We start from the raw sequence: 21305 nt of genomic DNA, 5'->3' as shown, positions 1-21305 counted from the left end.
AGAACTGTTAGTTGTGAAACTCAAGCATCATATACAGCACTGTAGGCTGCATATCATTTTCATTGTTTTTGCTTGTGTTTATATTCTAAAGTATTTTATGCTGTATACATTTTCTTTTTACTCTGATGTATGAAAGATACTTTGTGTGAATGATAATGGTTACAATTTCCTTGGCAGTATGAGTGCAATGTGTGCTGTTAAACCTAAGAGGCTACCCTTACCCTAAAATAATTTCAGTTTTGTGAATTGTATTCTGTTAGCTATACAAAAACAGTACAGTTAGCATTGTTGATAAAGGACTGAGCTTAGACTGAAAGGTGGACATGAGGGATATTTCAATGGTCCTCTGCTATAGTGACCAAACATCTAATCATTTTGACTTGCAGTGCTTACACAATGCCAAAGGGACCAAGTATTTTGGGTGCACTGTTTAAATGAGAAGGAAATTTAGTTTTGACACAGGAGTGAATTGTTTTGGGAGAGATGTGAGCTTTTGCAGGTGAACCATGGCGTTGTGCTGAACCATCCACATTTTGACAAAAGCACCAAGAGTGTTGCGAACATCTGGTCTGCTTCAAGAAATGAGCCAAAGCAATTGAGAAGGATCTTTGCCATTTTGGTGACACCGACTCTTTACATGGGAAAGGAATTTTATTTTTGAAGCACGAGTGAACAGTTTTTGGAGATATTAGATTTTGCAACTGAGCTATTGTGTTGTGCTAAACTGTAAGACTGTTCTGCCAAATGATCTTAGAGTTTTCAGAATGTAATTTCTGTTTCAAGAAATGAGCCAAACCAATGGAGAAAAACTGTAATATCAGTGTTGTATTGTGGGATTTTGTGCCAGTGACCAGATTGACAAATTTGGTATTCACACAACATTTAAAGCAGAGATAAATGCATGTTAAAAAATGAAGATCTTCTGACCATTACACCTCACTGAACTGTCTTTTGAAAATCTCAAATATTAGTTTAGGAGAGGAGACATTAGTGGGTTACTTCACTTGGGTACACGCATGCAGCTAAAGTGGATTTATCAAGTCCAACTTGTTTTTCAAACCACCTGGAGTTCTGATGTGGATCTTTGAACACCACATTGGTAAAACTCAGAAGAAAGCCAAGCAGCATACAACTTTACAACACTTTATTTAAATCTTTATTATCTCATTTTAACAATGCTCTTGATATTCAAGCAGCAAAAATCAAGTAAAAAAAAGTGACAGAACACTGAGAACTTTGTTTTTGAGAAAAAACATGGATACGAGGAAGAACCTGAGCCAGACAGCAGAGCACAGTGGTGAAGGTGGACGAAGACAAGGACAGAGTGACAGACAGGAGTTAAGGACGAGCTGGTGGATCTTCCAGCAGGTCAGACTCAAACAGTGCAGGTGACAAGTGCTCCAACTGATGCAGTTCAACAAAAAAATAAAATAAAAAATAAGTGCCAATGATAGAGTGGTGCTCAGGTCGGGAGCCCAACACTGCCCCCGCCCCGCCTTCAGGGCAGAGTGGAGGATTGGACCACGACTGGATCAGGGATCAATCCCTTCTGCTGCCACGAAGGAAATCTGAGCTCATCTTTAAAAGTCAAACAAATCAGACGATACAAACACGGTCATGATCAGAGGTAGAGGCTGTTCAGGGCACCTTTTCCACGTTCACTTCAGATCAGTAAGGATTCCAGAAGAGCTGGTCAGAAAACACAGGAACCTGCTGGTCATCAGAGCCGAAATCTACAACAGATCAGACAGATGCTAAGACGACATCTGGATAAACCAGGCATTATCCAGATTAATCTCTGCAAAAACAAAAACCCAGCAGCTTCTTCCGCATCCTGTTAAAAAACAAAACAAAAAAACCCAACTGAAACAGAATGGCTTCAAAGAATGCTCGGCCCACAAATGCAGCAGACATTCAAGTTTATGCAAATGTCCATGCAGGGTACTACTGTAGTGAATTGTAGTCTTGTAGGATCTGCAACCAGCAAGCAACCAAATTATGTTAATATTACCCAGCAGGGAATTAAAAAAAATACATGTTTAAATTATATTTTGTGATGTTCAGCTTCCGTCTCTGCTGCACCGTTCACTAAATTTTAAAACCAGAGTGTCGACATTCAGCTACTGTAACTCAGTTTATGCATCCAATGCAACTCCAGCGGATTCTGGTGTGGAGGAAAGCAGAAATGCAACACCTTACGTTGATGCACTGCATACTCTATGGAAATCCGCTGATTCATGTTGATTGTGTAAACAAAGATTTAGGGTTTGTCAAAAAGTGCATCACTCAAGTGTTGCCAGTGACATTTGAGGTTTGCAAAAAATAAATAAAAATGTAACTTTCAGTAAAGAAAAGTTCAGGTCACCTGTAAATATCTGGTTGAAATAAAGTTAAATCAAAAACCATGTGCAAATTCAGACATTTCAGCCGCTAAAGCTAAAGAATTTTAAGGTGAGAATGAATCAGAAGTTCCTCAGCTCTGCAGAACCTGTAGGAACTTTCTGGTTCTTCAGTTTTCATTAGAAGCATGAAACATGAGAAAAGTTCAGAGTCAAAGGTGTGACAGAAGGTTTTTTTTACACCAGGAATGTCGGGGTCCTCATCCTGTTGTCAATGTGAGGGAACTAAGGACCCTAGACCAGTGTTTTCCAACCCTTGTCCTCAGGGAACACTGTCCAGCAAGTTTTCCATGTTGCCCTGCTTATGCACACCTGATTCAGCTCATCAGGCTCTGCAGACGCCTGATGTTGGGAAACGCTGCCCTAGAACGTGCAGAGTCAGGTGAACTCACCTGGCATGTGATCAGTTTCCATCAGGAGGCGGGGCCAGTCACTCTGGTCATCGGGGATCAGCAGATTCCTGTGGGAGTAGCCGAGGCCTGGAGGGGAGCGGAGAGGCCGGCAGGCTGTCTGCATCTGAAATAGGAAAATAAAAAGAAAGTTGCAGAAACATCTCCCTTCAGTCTGAGGACTCGACATTTTCATTTCAGTGAGCGTAGAACTGCTTTATATTTCAAAGCCTATGAAAGTGGGAAGAAACAAGAACGAGGAGGAAACTCCGGAAGAAGTTGAATGTTTCATACCAGAATATTTCAAGGCATGAAGGGTCAAAAACAGACAGGAGCAGACGATGTGAAGTGAGAACGTTTCTCAGCGCGGAGCAGAGTTAACACATCACAGTTACCGGTGAGGTTGGGACAGTCCAGGCCCCGGCTGGTTCCTCGCAGGCGGCGGAAAATGGACACACAGAGAAGACTTTAGAGGACGCAGGAGCACGATTCCCTCTCTGCTCGTCTCCTCCGTCCTCGCACAGGTCAGACGTCATCTTCGCTAGCTGGCTTTGCCTGCAGGACAAGAGGGGAAAATGTCCTCATTTGTAAAATGTGTTTGGTCTGTTAAAAAAAACAAAAAAAAAACAACAAGGATTTCCTTACACACCTGATCCAGGTTTCTGATTTATCATTGACCTTTTTTTTTTAATTGTTCAGGCTAGGAAGGTTCAAAGTCTGAGGCCTGCGTTATTTTCCACCGGTCAACTGGCACCTTTCAGAAATCAGTTATTTGCAACCTGAGGGATTGCTAAAAATCTGGTTGTGCAGGTTGTGATTCGCTGAATTGAATGAAGCAGTTGTGAACCTGTGGCAACACTGTTGCAGACTTCAGCAACACTTTCTAGCTCATTTTTTAAAAATTGACTTAAAAGGTTGGCAACAAGAACCATCTCCAAGAAAGTTTAAATTTCCCGTTTGTCAGCAAGATCCAAAACAACCGGCTGCCTACTAGGTCGAGAAACTGTCTGAGGGGTTCAACATCATGAGGCTCTTTAGACAAGACATGCTGCTCACGAAAGACAAATTTGGAGTCAACGGTCCCAATGAGATTAAGCAACTCGGAGTGTTTTAACATTTTCAAGAGAACCTGTGAGTTGAAAGAGACCACAAAAGCAAGTTACATGATGGCAACACTGATTCTAAACACTGCAAACCTTTAATGACCAAAGAGGAAATGGTGGAGAATATTTATCGTAAGATCGTCAATTTCCATGCGGGAACCTCCCAAATGGATAAATAAAGTTTTCTATCTAGAAGCAGCGAGAGTTGGCAAATGTTTGTCCAGGTCATGACACTGTGGGCCAAGTGCTACTAGACCTTCAAAGCCTTAAGGCCAAATGTGAGGGAGAGAAAAGTTTCGGATCAAAGCCACTAGAGCACTTCTGAATAAATTAAAATGACTGGCATTTTACTGTTCATGTGATTAACATCCAGAAGTTTACAGAGAGCAATTAATGGTGAACATTATCTGACATTTACTATATAAAATAAAAAAAAGATGGTAAAGGCATTTTTAGCTTAATTATATGTAGGGTGTTCGAATATGAAATTCACAGTAATTTTGGTAAACAAATTTAGATTGATTTCTATAAGAACAAATTCAATTGCCATTGCAGTTAAATTTCTATTAAATAGTCAATTTGCATTCTATGTAATGATAAGGGTTCAAAGAAATAAAGGCTGAATGGTTTGCCCCTATATTCACCTCACCAAATCTGGGCCTCTGCAAATTTTGGACACCCCTGGTTCAGGCAGTACAGCTGGGTGCTGCAGCTGCCTGCCAGTAGAGGGCAGTATAATCACTCCCTTGTAAAAGAGCTGCAACGTTCTCATTAATTTCTGCTCAACCTACCCTGTCAAAGGCAAAAAACAAACCAAAAGAACAAAAAATAGTGAAAATGGAATGTTTGAGTTAAGGAGGTCCTGTCTGATGATTTGTTTGCCGATTTTCTGGATTTGATTATAGAATTTGCAATAATTGCTCACGATTGCCTTGGCAACAATGCCCAACCGCACCATTTCAGCGTTAACCCGGTTTGTAGAACTTCAGGCTTGTTTGCGAGGTTCTTGACTAACTGAACAACAGGAGCAGAAGGAAGTCTCTAGGAGCTTGATCTGATCTCCAGTTGGAGCAGCAGTGAGGAAATGATCCGAAGCAAAACCAACTGAGGTTCTCGAGCTCCAACCAACCGCCTGCTAATGAAGCGGGTTTGAATCCTCAGAATACACCTGATCCATGTGCAGGTTGCGGCTGGAGACCTGAACACCAGGCAGCAGGTGGAGCTAACGGATCAGAAATGCGAGTAAAAGCATGGATGTTCTGATCTCCACCTACAGCTGCTCCACTGGGTCAGGCGTCTCATCCGGTTGGCTTGCAGATGGAGGGTCCCACAGGTGCAGCGCCCGCCTCCACAGACGAACCTGCATGTCCCAGGAGCGCCGACTGTACTTTTTGTACTTGTTGGGAGTGGATGGGTGAAGCTTTGGGTCCCTCAGGTGTCTTGAGAGAAAAAAAAATATTTTTTTTCCATTTTCTTTTTAAAGTAGGTTGGTGGGCGTGGCTTGTTAGCCACCTGTCAACTGCAGTTTCCTTACTTTGGCACCTGCTGCAGGTAGTTCAGATAGCCGGTGGTGTTCTTGCCGTACTGAATCTGTTTCTGCCGCCGCTTCAGAACCGCAGCGTTGGTCTCAGAGTTGGCCGGGTCAGGCAGGCGGGGGTAACAACGGCCAAACGGGGGCCTACAGGACAAACATGCAGAAACTTCAGCGCATTTGTGAAAAAGCATTTAAGCTTGTTCAAAAAAAAATAAACTCTGGACACTCAGCTGAAGCTGCAGAATCCATTCTGTGTGGAGTCATCTATGCACTTTAGAGACTAAGACTTTGGCCTAACCCAAATTCTTCCCCTAGTATTCCTCCTTAGTCATCCAGTTCTAAGGGTAGGGGTGTCCCAAATAGTTTTCTGAATGGGAAGTTCATGTTGCGCCACGGGGGAGAAACTAATTTCTTCTCACGGGTGTGCTCTGAAGCACAGAAGTTTACATTTAATTGCAAGTAATGAGTTTTTCCCTTAGGATGACTTTAAATCCATAAAACAGATGTCATTTTAGCTACTCGCCAACGTGGATGACCAGCGAATATTGATGTCAGAGTGGTAGTAACGTTTAATTTGAAGACACCTATAACTGTTTGGAGGGCTAAATTTAGGGAGAAGCCATAGGGGTAGGGAAATAACTCGGATTCTGCCTCATTGCACTGAATATGCAGAGAGATGGGATTCAAACTCAAAAGACCAACTTTGAGGTCACAAGCTTGGGAACACTGTTCATTAGTTTCTTAGCTCCATTGTTGTCAGGTCTAATATACTTGTCACAATGTTTCTGCTTTAGTAATGCAGAAACACTAACCGTGTAGGAGATTTTAATTTTCATTTCTAGGGCTGCTATGATTCTGGTTCATTTTGAACAGCACAATCAGAGGTCAACCCCACTGCTGTTTGTCCACATCAAAATATTTAAAAGGGACCATTTTTAAAATGGTAAATGGCATATATTTACATAGTGCTTTACCTTTCCCTGAAGGCTAGGAGCGCTTTAAAGTCAGTTCCAGTCACACACCGATGGCAGCGCCGCTGCCACACACTGACACTAAACTATGTTGAGGGTTCATTGACAAGGGGGGGGGATCAGTTTCTTGCCCAAGGACACTGACATGGGCAGGAATTGAACCTGCAATCTTAGAGGTTGACCGCCGCCCCAATTAGAACACTGTATGGTCACATGACTTTGCCAAATTCAAAGTGTTTCCACACATTGGACTGGAATGATCAGTTTTTGCTGACACGTTTGTTTTCTGCTATGATGGAATTTGGTCATTTTTATGTTACAGTAGAATAAACAGACCATGTCTCAATCCAAATGGTGTTGTCCAAAATCGATCATCAATGTATCATTTTAAAAATCATTTTCTAAATGGTGTAGGTTAATTTGATTCCGCCTCACAGAGCGATCTGGTTGGATCGTGAGAATAGAAATTGATAAATCATTACACCTCCAATAATTATGGGTGGCCGTGGTGCAGCGGTAGGGCGGTCGACCGTGGATTGGAATATTGCAGGTTCCATTCCCGCCTTGCCCGACCGTGTTTCGAAGTGTCCTTGGGCAAGAAACTGAACCCTACGCTGTTTGGCAGCGGTCCCAAGCTTGTGAATGGGTTTGTGACTAAAGCGCTTTGGGCCTTCGAGGAAGGTAGAAAAGCGCTCCACAAGTACACGTCATTTACCAAATAAAATTCACAGACATTCATTTGTGCCAGTGGTGCGTGCTGGTTTATGCCCAACCTCTTGTCCACGTCATCCGTCCCCACGGCCACGCTGCTGGTGGACGCTTTAAGGATGCAGCGCTCCAGGATGGATGATCTGCGGACAGAAACCGAGTGTTTCTGAAGAGCCTCTTCAGTAGCTTAAGTCAGAGATAGTAAGAACCTGCGAGGTTTGCTGCTGTGCGCTCGTTCACGTCCTCGCAGGCCGCCGAGTGCCGGTGGAGACGGGATCGGAGAGGCGTTACTGCAAAGAAACAACAACATTTCTACAGCAATACTGCCCCCCAGAGGCACTTCAGCATTTACCCCAACACGAGTTCCCATTTGTTGCTGTAGAGGGAAGAATTTACAGTACCAACAGCTGAGGTGTCCTACCTGACCAAACTGTCATAGACAGAGCTGCATTCTGGGAGGAGCCACGGTTCAGTGGCAGAGTATCCTGAAGGGGGCAGCAGTGGGTCGGAGAGGCTGTTCCACATGGCCGAGGACCAGCCCTTCACACAAACGCATGACCACGGGCTGAAGGACAAGCTGAGACGACAGCAGCAACATCAGACCCGTAGACAGAGAAACTGAACCAGAACTTCTGCTTTACGCCGTTTAAAAAACTGTTTGGAACATATCAAAATACAAACAGCGGAAATGCATAGAAAGAGATAAATGTGACTTCAAATATTTCAGTGAGCTTCTGCTCTGTATTGAGACTGTTCTTCCCCTCCTAAGATCAGCAATAATGTTCTTAAAAACTGTCATTGTGACTCAGCTCCTGGCTGAAAATGACCTTGGATCCCGTCTTCCAAACGTGTGCATTGATCACACACACCAGATCAACCAGAACAGCAGTCGATTGCCTCTGCTTTACCAACACCAGGCACGTTCTGAGCCACAAACCAGGAGTTCAATCATCTTTAAGACCTTAAAGGACCTCAACCAAGCATGAAAACATTTAAAAATAAACGGTTTTACAATAATTACTAAAGGTTGGAGTTCTGTTTATTTAACGTCAGTCTTGACTAAATGCCTTAATAATCAGAATGATCAGAAAAGAGAACACAGCAGAACATGTCTTACTGAACAGAACCAGACCTCTACATCTGATAAAAATAAAGCAAGAGGCATAAGAGTTATATGGGGGGGGGGGCACTGAGGTGGGTCCCCGTCTATCCTGGTCAGCCAACACCTCAGCTCTGGTCATAAGGGCCCCAGCAGCAGCTGCCTCCTGAGGGGGCTATGGAAGCAGCAACTTCACTTCCAGGGTGATAGGAAGAGACTGCAAAGGTGACCAAAAAGACCCTCTGCCTTCAGTAGCCTCCATCTACAGGTCCCACCGTCTCCACAGAGCCAGAAACATTCTGAAGGACAACGCTCATCCCGGTTTCCATCTCCTCAGCCTGCAGGAAGGCCTTCCAGGTCCACATCAGGGACAGTTTCTTTTGTCACTGCATTGAACATCGAAACATGATTCCAGCATGGTTTGTTTGCAGTTCTATTCATTGTGGGTCATTTCTTTTGTTGAGCAATTTTAAGGGAACAGTTTTTATACCCGTTGCTGTGAAGGAGAATGAAAGGCAGCAGGAACATTTCCCACACACTTCCTTGCACAGCAGGAACACCAGGATTCTTAGTTCCTTTGGGTCACAAGAGCTAAATCATCCAACAGATTTTTGTATGGAACCATTAGGTCAAGAACAAAGTTTACGATAAAATAATCAAATGCAAATAAACTTTACACAAAGCTGGTTAAAAATAAAATAAAATATATAAAAAAAAAAAAAACATTTAACCAGTTTTTCCATCAGCTTTTAGAAGCTTCCATGCTTGGTTTCATGATAAATCCATATTTGCATTGTGTTGATTTTTTAAATTTTATTTAAAGAAGCATTAGCTCTTTTATTATAGGCCAGACTGACCAGAGTCCAAACATCAAAATAATCCAACATCAGTTTATCAATTTTCTGGGATTTTACACGACGACTCAAAGAAAAGTTTAACTTGTAAAATGTGTAAAATGTAAAACCTCAGACCACTGATTTGCTCAGTCAGACTTTCATTTGTGACAAAACGCACTCATTAGAAAACAGCACTTCCTCCCAGCCAGAACAGTCTGTGACATCAATAACGTTTACTGATCGGAGAACAGCCACAGAGAGACTGAGAACAAAGTTCTGGTTCCGGTTCGTACCTGGAGGACAACAGCGGGCTCTGCGCTGCGGGTTCCACTCCACTCGTTGACATCTCAGCTCTTCTCTTCAGGCGGACAGACGCCGTGGAAGCGCTTTCACACCTTCTTAATGAGCATCACCTGTGAGGGGGCGGGGCCAGCCACCTGCACCCGCCTCACCTGAGCCGCTTCCGGCCCGAGGGGCTCGCGTGAAATGTATGCCCCAAATCCATCGCAACGACTGAATATGACTCCTGGCAGAAAAGATGGCTCCTCTCAGAAAGTGGAATTGATCACAAACGCCTTGAAGTTTCCTCAGAGAAAAATCACGTTTTTTTTTTTTAGTTTTTGACATGTTCGTGTGGCATTTTTCATATGAAAGAGAACAACTGTAAAAAAACCAAAAATTGCAAAAATTTCATTTTTGCATCTCTGAGTATTTCTCCTTTTAAATCGCTGTCAATCAAACTGTCGCAAAGACGCTCGGTTGGAATTAATGAGCTGTTGTGATGTCACAACGGCCCAAGAGCGCACGCGCATCGCGCAAGCTCCCTGATCTGCCCCGTCCAGCGTGCACAAGCTAAGGTGAGAGAGGAGAGAAGATGGCACATTGCTGCATTTCTATGGTACGGAGCCCGTGTCCTGACATTAAGATATAAAAATATATCTTGTTCCCACAGATTAATATCTTGTTCCCACAGGTTATTATGTCGTTCGTACGAAATACTATTCCGTTCCCACAAGATACTATTCCGTTCCCACAAGATATTATTGCGTTCCCTCAAAATACTATTCTGTTCCCTCGAAATGATTAACTCGTGCGAATAATTATGTCGTTCGAACGCAATAATTAATCCGTTTGAACGCAATAATTATTCACGTCATAAGTCATTCATGCTCTCTGTACGCCGGCAAAACTAAGCCGCTTTCAGCGGTAACTTCCGTGTCTCTGTGACCCATATTCGTTCAAAAAAGGAACATGAAAAACAAAAATGATCACTTTATTACTGTCTCAATGAATATAAGAAAAATATCAATAGATTTATGATAACTAGGCTGCTTTGTTATACGATAGCTCCTGCTAGGCTACTACTAGCTCCGCCGCAGAGCTCTCTGATGTATGCCGGCATTTGGGCAACTGGCTGGTCGGTTGACAGACAGCTGATATTGTAGTTTAGGGTCGAACAGGAATAATAATATTCAGGACTTGTCTTTTATTAACTTTAGCAGTCAGTCGCTTTACATTCGAAGGCTATTAGGCTACATGCTAACTGACTAGCCCATCATTGATCCTGTTATTCATTTACGTCATAGATTTACAGCAGATACCTTCACATTTCTGTCTGTGTGTGTCTCATTACATTGCATTGAAGACATGGAGGATGTTTAGAGAACAGATTTATTTATTTTAAAAAGCACAAAAGCATCCATTGTATTCACATTCACATCATCTGGTACGCCCTCCGGTCATCTTGCTGCAAAAGCCGCTTCCTGCCGCTACTTCCGTGTCTCTGTGAGCATTCAATAGGGGTAAAAATAAAAGCAAGAATGGTCGATCTGTTATTGTCTCGATGAAAATCTAAAAATATCATAGTATGATATTTTTCAGATTTTCATCGAGACAATAACGCCCCGCCTCCCCTCTGCTAATGCTTTTCCTAAATGAATATTGCAACAAATTTCCCAGGGTGGATGTGAAAATGCAAATGCAATCCCCTCTTTGCATTTTCGTTTTAATTATGACACAAAATAAGCGGATTTAAGTATAAAATGAAAAAGCATTTTGAAATATTGCTTTTTCATTTGAATTTTGAGTCATTTGATGCAGCTTCATTTTGAAAATTAAAAAGCATTTCTGTTAATCCATTTTAATTGTCAAATTAGACATTTCTAAATGAATTTTTCTACACATTTACCATGGAACCTCTTGAAAATGAAATGTCAAATACCATTTTCATTTTATTTTATTAAGTGACAGAATAAGCTGTGTTGAGGAAGGAAATGAAAAAGCATTTTGGTGGATTGCTTTTTCATTTTAATTTTGAGTCAAAAAATGCAGCTTCATGTTGAAAACGAAAATGCATTTCTGGTTTTGACTTTGCTTTTTATTAATGCTACAGAATCGCTTCCATACATTTCACACATTTACGTATTTTAAGTGCGATCAAGGCTGGATTTGGTTGTTGGCCCCACGTATTTAAACTGAAATAGAAACTCAAGACCCATCTTTTTAATTTGGCTTTAACATGACTTTGGTAGTTGCCTGATTATTTGATTCTTTTATTTATTAATGGAGTTATTAATTTATCTATTTTCATTACTTAATACATTTTTTAACATTATATGAGGACTATTATTATTAGTTTTTTAATACCTTTTTTAATTTTCATTATATTCATGATATTTAAAGTTAATTTTACTTTTTGTATTTTAATTGCTATTATTGTTATATCTTATTTTTAGTATTGTTATTTTATTGTAATTTATATTCTGATGTTTCATAATCAGGTGTTTCCTCTTGGGGATCCATTTTAAGCCCATCGTAAATTTGGGCTGTACAAATAAAATTGAATTGAATTGGAGAACTACCGGCTCCGCCTCTAGGGGGTGCTGTTGCTGCGGTGCTCGTTTTCATAGGGTCGGCTGGGGTCTCGCTCTGTGGTCTAAATGCTGTGGCAATGACCCTCGTGGTCAGGTTGGGCCTTGCAACATATGGATTACTATTATGTCATTTCTGCACAGCAGAACCACACCAGACTTTTTCTTTAACCTGCAGTTTTTGTTCAGGGTTATATTGGGGGAACTGGGTGGATGGAGGGAGGAAACTGGTGAGGGAGGGGTCCCATCGGTGTGTGATTCTCCTAAGTTTTCTATTTTAATTCATTTTTATATTTTATGACTATTTTATTTGCTTTTATGTCAAGCGCTTTTGCTTTCAAATAAAATGACAGGCGTTATACAAATAAAGTTTGAATTTAAAGTTCCCAGATGTGTTCTCTCTCTGATCAAGTTTTAAGGCTTGCATTGTCACTGTGTAATTTCAAAAACTGTAGAATTTAAATGAGGTCAGTCTTCCCACACGTAACGGGCGCGGATCTGCCTGGTTGCAATTTAGTTCGGGTTGCGCATCCGTTTACCCAAAGTAATCTGCGTTGTGTTCTTGTTCTGCTGGACAAATGAAGAGAGTCTGGACCCAAACATCTGCTGAACGCTGCCCTTTTTATTGATGACTGCAGCAGGATCTGTACATATCAAACAAAAAATGAAGAAAAGTCGCTTACATGCAGTTCCCTGCTCAAACACATGGGGTCGCAGTATCCTGTTGAGCGGAAAACGAGAAACCTGTCCACACATGTCTTCTACCAAGTGTAACCCTTGTTACACTAACTTGAAATTAATTTATAAAGTATTGGAAAAATTGGCTCCAGATCCTCTGGCAGAGATGGATCACCAAAAAAAAAAAAAAAAAACGATTCCAGGCCTCAGCAGCATGTCTGTGTTTCACCCACGAAAACAAACATCCAAATATTTGCAAAGATGGATGTGCAAATTGTGCATACAAAATAAACGCATTTAGCCGATCACCGCTAGCTCCACGGAGAGAGTGGAGTTTGTGCTAGTCTGGCTGGGGGAGGTGCTGGCAGCACAGACTCTTCCTGGAAGGGGCTGTTCCTCACTTTGTGACATCACAATGGGAGAACTCTCTTGTTTTTGTGGGTTTGGAGGGGCTGGTGCTCAGAGAGCAGGTTTTTAAAGGAACACCCAGAAACGGGTAAATGGATCCAAATATTCCTTTGGGGTTGTTCATTATGAATGATGAACGTTATAATACAATTATACCATCGTCCGGGTGAATACCCGATTCTGATTGGCTGCTGGGTGTGCGGTAAAAAGCGATGCAGTCGCCGCACCATGTAACAAATAGTCCGCTTTTTGTGATAAAAGCAATCCTCTTGCTTTATTTTGATAAGCGCTTCGCGTCGGATGGTTCAGGCTTCACGGCGTGTGTTAAAAAGTGCTAATGCACACTTCGTCGGCCATTAACCCTTAGTTAAAAGATCACAGAGTTGCTTTTGCATGATATAAGCCCTTTAAAAGTACACTTGGAAGTAGATTGTGCAGTCAGATTGAGAAGTCAAATTGTACTAATTCCACAGAGTGGTTGTGGAATCACTACGCACAGAGTGCACCTAGTGCGTTCACCATTTTGTAAAGCTGTTCAAATTTCAAAATCAAGTGGTTTAGAAATTATTTGCGAAAGATTAGTGTGTATTGATGCTCGCTACTAGATTGGCGTGTGTAGACCACAATGCAATTGAACAATTTTTGAGAGCAAAAATGTATTTTATTGTTTTGTATGAACACTCAATGATTTCATCATCAGAGCACAGTGGATTCATAAATAGTCTTCATGCATTGCTCATATTGATTAGATTTTAACTTTGGGAAATCAGTGATGTCATATTCGCAGTTTTAAAATAATGAAGTCAGCAAGGTGTCCTAATTGCTTTTAAAATCCGGGACATTGGATAGTCCCACACTTATAGTTTTATTAGTAGTTAGGGATTAGGGTGGGAATTCGGACATAGCCAGTGAATTGTCTGAACTCAATGAGTTATATCGCTAGAGGAGACACGCCCGCTTGGGAAGCCTGGCCGACGGTGGCGGAACGCAACGCCATCTTGGTGAGGTCAACGACGCCTACATGACAATGATTTCTTTAGCCTTTGGTAGCATCTAAGTAGCTTTTATATAATTTATATTTATTCAAATTTCTATATATTTATACATATAAATAAACACATGATAAATGTATATAATTTTTATATATATACATCATTTGATGCTTTTAAATAAGAGAAACAGTCAGCTTTAAAAGTTCAAACTTTAATGAAAAATGCATTGTTTTTAATTTTTAAACATTTCCAAGTTTTAGACCTCTTTGACATGTAATTGAAATTATTTAGAAAAGCCCAACAATAAGTCAATAATAATAATAAATAATAACAATATATAAATAATAAGTCAATAATAATAATAAATAACAAATATAAATAATAAGTCAATAATAATAATAATTAATAACAATATATAAATAAGTCAATAATAATAATAATAATAATAATAATAATAATAATAATAATAATAATAATAATAATAATAATAATGAATCAATAAATAATAATAATAATAAATCAATAGTAAGTCAATAATAATATTGAATGATAAAAATAAATCAATAATAGGTAAATAATAATAAATGATAATAATAAATCAATAATAAGTCAACAAAAAGTCCAAAAGTCAACAACAGATTTTCCCCTTTAAAAAAACAAAGAAAAGAAATAGATTTACCTCCTGATTCATGTTAGTGATAAATTTGTGTGACACAGTTGGTTTAGTGTCGGGTTTCAAGCTAACAGTCTGGCCAGTCTCATCAAAATCTGTTTCCTCAAATTGTTTTGAACATAGCCAGACTGTATTACTAGTTGGTACCACAGTGATCCATCTGGGTTAGCTCTTTTTATTGCTAAGGCCCACTTTTTCCTTAAGTCTGAATCCATTGGAAACCTGCAATAAAATTTCAGTCACTGAGTCAGAAATGTATAAATCTCTATTACTATAATAGCCTAGTATAATGTATACAGGTTTAACACAATAAAGTTTACATTTATATCGACAGCAAATTATACGTACATCATGCCTACATGTTGATAATCGCCCTGCAGCATCATGCATGAAAACATGTGTATGATTAATGATGCCCCTGCAGCATTAAAAGAAAAAAATATATAATACTTACCTGTGAAATGTTATGCCTTCCTCCTTCGTGGACTCATTTCTCTGATTTTGGCAGTTGAAACCCGAAAAATGAACTGGTATTTTGCAAGAAATGTGTTCACATGCATGCACTACAGCAGTAATTTGACCTCACCAAGATGGCGATGCTCTCCCCCCTTGAGGAATCACGTGATGTCTCCTCTACCGATAGAACTAAATTTAGACAGGAAACTAGCAATGACGAGCTGCAACATCCGGTGACGTATTTTCCGTAGGTAAACAAGATGGCGTCCGGCAGTGGGGTGAGTTTCCAAGCAGAATTTCTCTGCCCCTGTTTGTTGTAATACAGTTTAATTCAATAAACAAGATTAAAATTCTTCACTTTATATTTGGTACCGTGGAGGCGTTTTGACTGTAACCGTTACAGACATCAGCTGCTGCCGTTAGAAGCGCGGCCTCGGACTAGCAGCGGCTAACTCGCTCTGACGCTTGGGTACTTTATTTGCAGAATTTTACGGCCCTTTTTAAAAAAAAAAAAAATTAGTACCAAAAACGTTTTGACTCAACCGCCGTTAGTTTTTATCTTTAAAGGACTAATTCAAAGGTGTAACGAATTCCGGTGTGGCAAAATAAAAGCTCTTGAAGTTTATTTCGTAAAGCCGACTGTGATGATAATAAATGAAACTGTAATAATAAGGATAATGTCCTTTTTGGTTTTTGCAAATATGAAACAATGTTTCTGTTGCTATATTATAAAATTTATAAACCCACCCCTGTTGAAAATGTTTACTTTGATAATATGAATGAAAGGGAAGAGCTGTCGATCAATACAGACCATGAATTTCTGCTTTTTTTTTTTTTTTTTGGATGCTGGTGTGCCGCGGGATCTTTTTCAGGGTTAAAGTGTGCCGTGGCTCAAAAAAGGTTGAAAAACACTGGTCTAGAGTGACTTAGGGTTTCCTGTCCTGTAAGCACAGCTCCACCAGCAGGCGTATCCCCCTGGAGCCTGACGGCACCATGCATTTGGAGAGCTGATCAGTTTCAGGCTGCAGCTGCAGCCAGGATCAGGCTGTTGAACGGAGATTTCTGAAAAATCTAATGTTCATTATGAAGGATCTCTTTGGACTCATCTGTTTATCCAACATGGATGCTTCCCGTCAGCTGGATGTTCGGCCTGAGCCCTCCCCTTATCTCGGGTCACGGAGTAGGAACAGCCCTTTTCCCAAACACCATTAAATACGAGCAGCAGCATGGCTCACGCATAAATCATGGGTCACACGTTCCCCATGATTTGTGCGTTCATCCATACCTCTCTGAGCTTTTGGAATCTCGGTTAAGCTCATATCTTTCCCTGGAGGGACAGAGATCCAGGAGGAACCTCTGGGAAGAGCCAGCTCCTCCTGTTTGAGCTTGGAAGGTGCACAAGGCGTCAGCTCTGACAGTCCAACAGGCATCTTCACCGTCTGCATTTAAACATTCTTCTGACGAAGCATGAGGCTTTCCTGCTTTTGTTCCTTCTCTGTTGTTGTGTCTCTGTGGTTCTGTTTTAGAGTTTTATCAATGAAGTTGAGTTGAGAAGCTGTTGCTCTTTTGTCAGGAGGAGTAAAAGCTCCTCGTCTTCATCAGCTGAATGTTTGTTGAGATGTGAAGATAATCGAGGCGCTCTGAGTCATCTTCTCGTGTCTTCCAGTCCAGCAAGAACGACTTCCGGCGGAAATGGGACAAGGACGAGTACGAGAATCTCGCTCAGAAGCGGCTGAACGAGGAGCGCGAGCGGGAGCTCAGGGATGGTGAGGGCAGCGCTCTCCGTTCTTTGGGGACCCTTGGGGGTCAATCGCTTATCACCCCTGACGCATGACCTGTTGGCTCTTTCAGGAAAACCTGTCCCTCCCGTCAAGCGGGAGCTCCTGCGGCACAGAGACTACAAAGTGGATCTGGAGTCCAAACTGGGGAAAACTATTGTCATCACCAAGACCACCCCTCAGGCGGAGATGGGCGGGTGAGTTCCTGACGGCTTTGGGTTTGGAAAAATGGAAAACTGAAACTCTTTGAACCAATAAGAAAAAGTTGTGGAGCAGAAACGGACAGGTCTGGGTTCTGGTTCCGACATATTTTTTTTTTCAGATATTACTGCAATGTTTGTGACTGTGTGGTCAAAGACTCCATCAACTTTCTGGATCACATCAACGGCAAGAAACGTAAGTACACCTGTGCTTTAGGGAGGGGCCAAGAGCGCAGATGTAACGTGGATCATTTTATACAGTCAGGTCCATAAATAATGGGACAGCGACACAATTCCAACATGTTTGACTCTATATGCCACCAAAATGGATTTGAAATAAAACGAACAAGATGTGCTTTAACTGCAGACTGTCAGCTTTAATTTGTGGGTATTTCCATCCAGATCAGGTGAACTGTGTAGGAATTACAACAGTTTGCATCTGTGCCTCCCACTTGTTAAGGAACCAAAAGTAATGGTCAGAACAATAATCATAAATCAGACATTTACTTTTTAATACTTGGTTGCAAATCCTTTGCAGTCAATTCCAGCATGAAGTCTGGAACTCACAGACATCTCCAGACGCTGGGTTTCATCCCTGGTGATGCTCTGCCAGGCCTCCAATGCATCGGTCTTCAGTTCCTGCTTGTTGTTGGGGCATTTTACCTTCAGTTTTGTCTTCAGCAAGTGAAACATTGCATAACATTCCACTTCTTTCCCTTAAGAAGGCCTTTAGTTGCGGTTGCAGTTTGCTTTGGGTCATGGTCCATCTGCACTGTGAAGCGCCGTCCACTGAAGCATTTGGCTGATCATGAGCCCAAAAGCCTTCAGAATTCATCCTACTGCTTTTGTCAGCGTTCACATCATCAATAGATAGAAGAGAACAGTTCCATTAGCAGGCATACATGCCCACGCCATGACAATACCACCACCATGCTTCACTGATGAGGTGGTATGCTTAGGATCATGAGCAGTTCCTTTCCTTCTCCATACTCTGGTAGAGGTTGATCTTAGTCTCATCTGTCCATAGGACGTTTTTCCAGAGCTGTGAAGACTGTTTTAGATGTCGTTTGGCAAACTCTAATCTGGCCCTCCTGTTTTTGAGGCTCACTAATGGTTTACATCTTGTGGTAAACCCTCTGAACTCACTCTGGTGAAGTCTTCTCTTGATTGTCGACTTCTACACACATGCACACCTTACCTCCTGGAGAGTGTTCTTGATCTGGCCGACTGTTGTGAAGGGAGTTCTCTTCACCAGGAACACAATTCTTCGGTCATCCACCACACATGTTTTCTGTGGTCTTCCGGGCTGTTTGGCATGCTGAGCTCCCCAGTGCGTTCCTTCTTTTTAAGAATGTTCCAAACAGTCGTTGTGGCCACGCCTCATATTTTTACTATCTCTCTGATGGTTATTTTTGTTTTTTCAGCCTAATGACTGCTTCTTCACTGATAATAACAACTCTTTGGATCTCATCTTGAGAGTTGACGGCAACAGATTGCAAATGCATACAGCACACTTCAAAAGCTCTGGACCTTTTATCTGCTCTTTGTAGTTGGGATAGTGAGGGAATAACACACACCTGTCCCTGGAACAGCTGAGAAGCCGATTGGCCCATTGCTTTTGGTTCCTTAACAAGTGGGAGGCACAGATGCAAACTGTTGTAATTCCTACACAGTTCACCTGATCTGGATGGAAATACCCACAAATTAAAGCTGACAGTCTGCAGTTAAAGCACATCTTGTTAGTTTCATTTCAAATCCATTTTGGTGGCATATAGAGTCAAACATGTTGGAATTGTGTCGCTGTCCTGTTGTTTATGGACCTGACTGTATGTCCATGAATGTGTGTTGATAAATGTGTGTGTGTGTTCAGATCAGAGGAACCTGGGCATGTCCATGCGGGTGGAGCGCTCGTCTCTGGATCAGGTGAAGAAACGCTTTGAGGTGAACAGGAAGAAGATGGAGGAGAAGCAGAAGGAGTACGACTTTGAGGAGCGCATGAAGGAGCTGCGGGAAGAGGTGAGCGCCCCCTGCTGGTCAGCTCCCAGAGTCCTGTGAAATTTGGAAAAGGCTGCTCTGTTGATTCTTCTGCTTTTTCCAGCGCTCCTACTTTCATTCTTTTCTTTCAGTGTCTTCAGTGTTTTATAATCTGGTGAAGTCATGAATAAAAACTGGTTCCTGGTCTCCTCAGGAGGAGAAGGCGAAGGCCTACAGGAAAGAGAAGCAGAAAGAGAGGAAGCGGCGTGCTGAGGAGGACTTGGACCTGGAGGACGATGATGAGATGGCAGCAGTGATGGGCTTCTCGGGGTTTGGCTCGTCCAAGAAGAGCCACTGAAGCCCCAAACTGGGACAGGAAACCGTTTTCAGCCATGCCCCCCTCTCTAGGGCGGGGCTGCTGATGCGGGCTCCTCCCTCACAGACTTTTTTTATTTGAGATTGCTCTCAAACCTCTTCTGGTGAGCTGGTAAACACCATCACAAATATTAACAGATGAATGAATGATCTGAATGCAGGAAGACAAATGAAGGAGAAACTGTTTCCTTTAGCACGACTGTGGTGTGTTCAGGTGCACACAGAAAACTATACATTTTTGTTTCTTCATTCAAGTTTTTTCTCTGAATTAGATCCTGATCTTAGAAAAAGAAAGAACTGGAGGAAATGTTGGTTTAATTTTTAATAAATACACCTTTTTTTTTTATTCCTGATGTTTTCCTGAAATTGATGTAAAAATGTTCCACAAAGAAGCTGAGGCTTCAAACCGATAAAAGGTGCTCTTCTGTGTTCCTTTGTCATTTTGTTATGGCAAAAAGGGGAAAGTAATCTGAAATGAATTTAGGAATCACAATAAAACACTTCTCCTGGGTTCAGCCAAGCTTTCCACCTGAACACGATGAATCGGTGGCAGGTTGGCATGTGAAGAAAGATGTCTGTGGCGGCGTTCACTTCTTCTTTCTAATGTGGCTGAAACTGCGTTTGATCAACAGGAAGAAGAAGAGGAAGTCTGCTGCATTTCCTGTGTTTCACTCATTAATGACCAACAACGCCGCTACGTCTTATCGGTCCTCGTCACGGTGCGGCTTTTGAAAAAAGACTCAGACTATTTAGACATTAGTTCATAAGAATTCAAACCAAAGAGACTCCTTTTTTAAGCATGTGCAGCCAGTTCTGCTCCAAAAAGCAGGTTATGTGACAAACCTCCGTCTATTTGAAGGTAGTTTAGATCAATGACCGGTACCCGTCTGTGGAGCGCTTGGTACCTGGCCACAGAGGAAAAAACACAACCTGCTTTTTATCTGATTCTGATGGAAGTTTTGTCTTGGGAAACTACTGGTTTCTCCCCGCCACATCCGACAGCATCCGACTCATTCCTGAAATGTTAAGACGTTGAAAATCCATCCATTACTTACTCAAAGCGGCTGCACGGACCACTACATTGAAACCTCCAAACTAGCAAAGTTAACAAACGACTTTGAAAAGTTTCTTTTGCAGGAAAGATCCAGAGAGAAAACAGAAGAGTCTCTGACTTCAAAATAAAAGAAAGCTGCATCCAACAGACTGAAACCAGCAGTCTTTACTTCAAATATGGATTTATAGTGATGCACTGTCATAATAGTTTAAAAATGTGACAGGATGCAGAGGTACAGCTGCTTTTACGTAGTTTATACACAACTATTACGTAAATCTTACTCAATTGTGCAAATTTTTTTTTCCTGCAAATGCAAATTTGTTGTTTTTGTACAACAGACTTTTCATGCATGTGTCACCGATGTTTTTTATCACATGTACAGCACACATATCACGTTAAAATTATGTAATTGACACACTAATTTGGGGCCAAATTTGGCTTTTACGTTGATTTACATGTTCTTTGTGTGGTTTACTCAGGTCTCCCTTGAAGCAGAGATCTTATCTCAAGGGAACTTCCTGGTTAAAAAAGGTTAAATAAAATTCGTACTTCATTTGTTTTAACGTGGTTCAATTGGGACACATCTAAAAATTTCACGTGACAGACAAATTTTCTCACTTTGTCCACGTATATTCACGTATGACCAATGTTCATTTGTGCCATGTGCGAAAAATGTAGGTAGGAACTGTGTGATGTGGCCTTTAAACTGTATAAACTCCACCTCCATTTGTCTCCTCTGCCTCTGAAGATGGAGCACATAAAGGAGTGATCAGAAAAAAATCTAAAGGAAGTTCAAAAGAACCGAATT

General features: G+C 41.4%; 2 protein-coding genes across 3 annotated transcripts; one reads left to right on the top strand and one right to left on the bottom strand.

Moving 5' to 3' along the window:
- Positions 1-1129: 1129 nt before the first annotated feature.
- slbp2 (stem-loop binding protein 2) lies at positions 1130-9904 on the bottom strand. 2 transcript variants are annotated; one of them, XM_004076041.5, is made up of 9 exons: positions 9333-9904; positions 7526-7681; positions 7314-7394; positions 7170-7247; positions 5426-5569; positions 5166-5330; positions 3184-3343; positions 2792-2915; positions 1130-1733 (listed from the first exon to the last, which is right to left on the bottom strand). In XM_004076041.5, exons 1-9 carry the CDS (start codon positions 9383-9385, stop codon positions 1669-1671), a joined length of 1026 nt encoding a protein of 341 aa, XP_004076089.1. In that variant the 5' UTR covers positions 9386-9904; the 3' UTR covers positions 1130-1668. The 2 variants fall into 2 exon arrangements, with proteins under 2 accessions (XP_004076089.1, XP_020564303.1); XM_020708644.3 differs by having other exon boundaries at positions 2792-2909; positions 9333-9491.
- Positions 9905-15298: 5394 nt separating this feature from the next.
- zmat2 (zinc finger, matrin-type 2) lies at positions 15299-19872 on the top strand. The gene is made up of 6 exons (XM_004076042.5): positions 15299-15394; positions 16783-16882; positions 16968-17091; positions 17217-17290; positions 18965-19110; positions 19283-19872. The coding sequence occupies exons 1-6, from the start codon at positions 15377-15379 to the stop codon at positions 19424-19426; spliced, it is 606 nt and encodes a 201-aa protein (XP_004076090.1). The 5' UTR covers positions 15299-15376; the 3' UTR covers positions 19427-19872.
- The last annotated feature ends 1433 nt before the right edge of the window (positions 19873-21305 follow it).

The sequence above is a fragment of the Oryzias latipes genome, chromosome 14 (assembly GCF_053564925.1).
Source record: "Oryzias latipes strain Hd-rR chromosome 14, Olatipes_Hd-rR_3.1".
Lineage (NCBI taxonomy): Eukaryota > Metazoa > Chordata > Actinopteri > Beloniformes > Adrianichthyidae > Oryzias > Oryzias latipes.
The sequence above is the reverse complement of the archived record's forward strand: the minus strand, read 5'-3'. Positions and strand labels throughout refer to the sequence as shown.

Excerpts from the sequence above, each read along its gene's own strand:
- zmat2 (XM_004076042.5), top strand. Across the intron at positions 16,883-16,967 it reads CGAGCGGGAGCTCAGGGATG|GAAAACCTGTCCCTCCCGTC; the intron begins GTGAGGGCAGCG and ends TGGCTCTTTCAG. Across the intron at positions 17,092-17,216 it reads CCTCAGGCGGAGATGGGCGG|ATATTACTGCAATGTTTGTG; the intron begins GTGAGTTCCTGA and ends TTTTTTTTTCAG.
- slbp2 (XM_004076041.5), bottom strand. The coding sequence starts at position 9,385 with ATGTCAACGAGTGGAGTGGAACCCGCAGCGCAGAGCCCGCTGTTGTCC. Across the intron at positions 3,344-5,165 it reads CCTGACCCAGTGGAGCAGCT|GCAAAGCCAGCTAGCGAAGA; the intron begins GTAGGTGGAGAT and ends CTTGTCCTGCAG. Across the intron at positions 2,916-3,183 it reads GGACTGTCCCAACCTCACCG|ATGCAGACAGCCTGCCGGCC; the intron begins GTAACTGTGATG and ends TTCCTATTTCAG.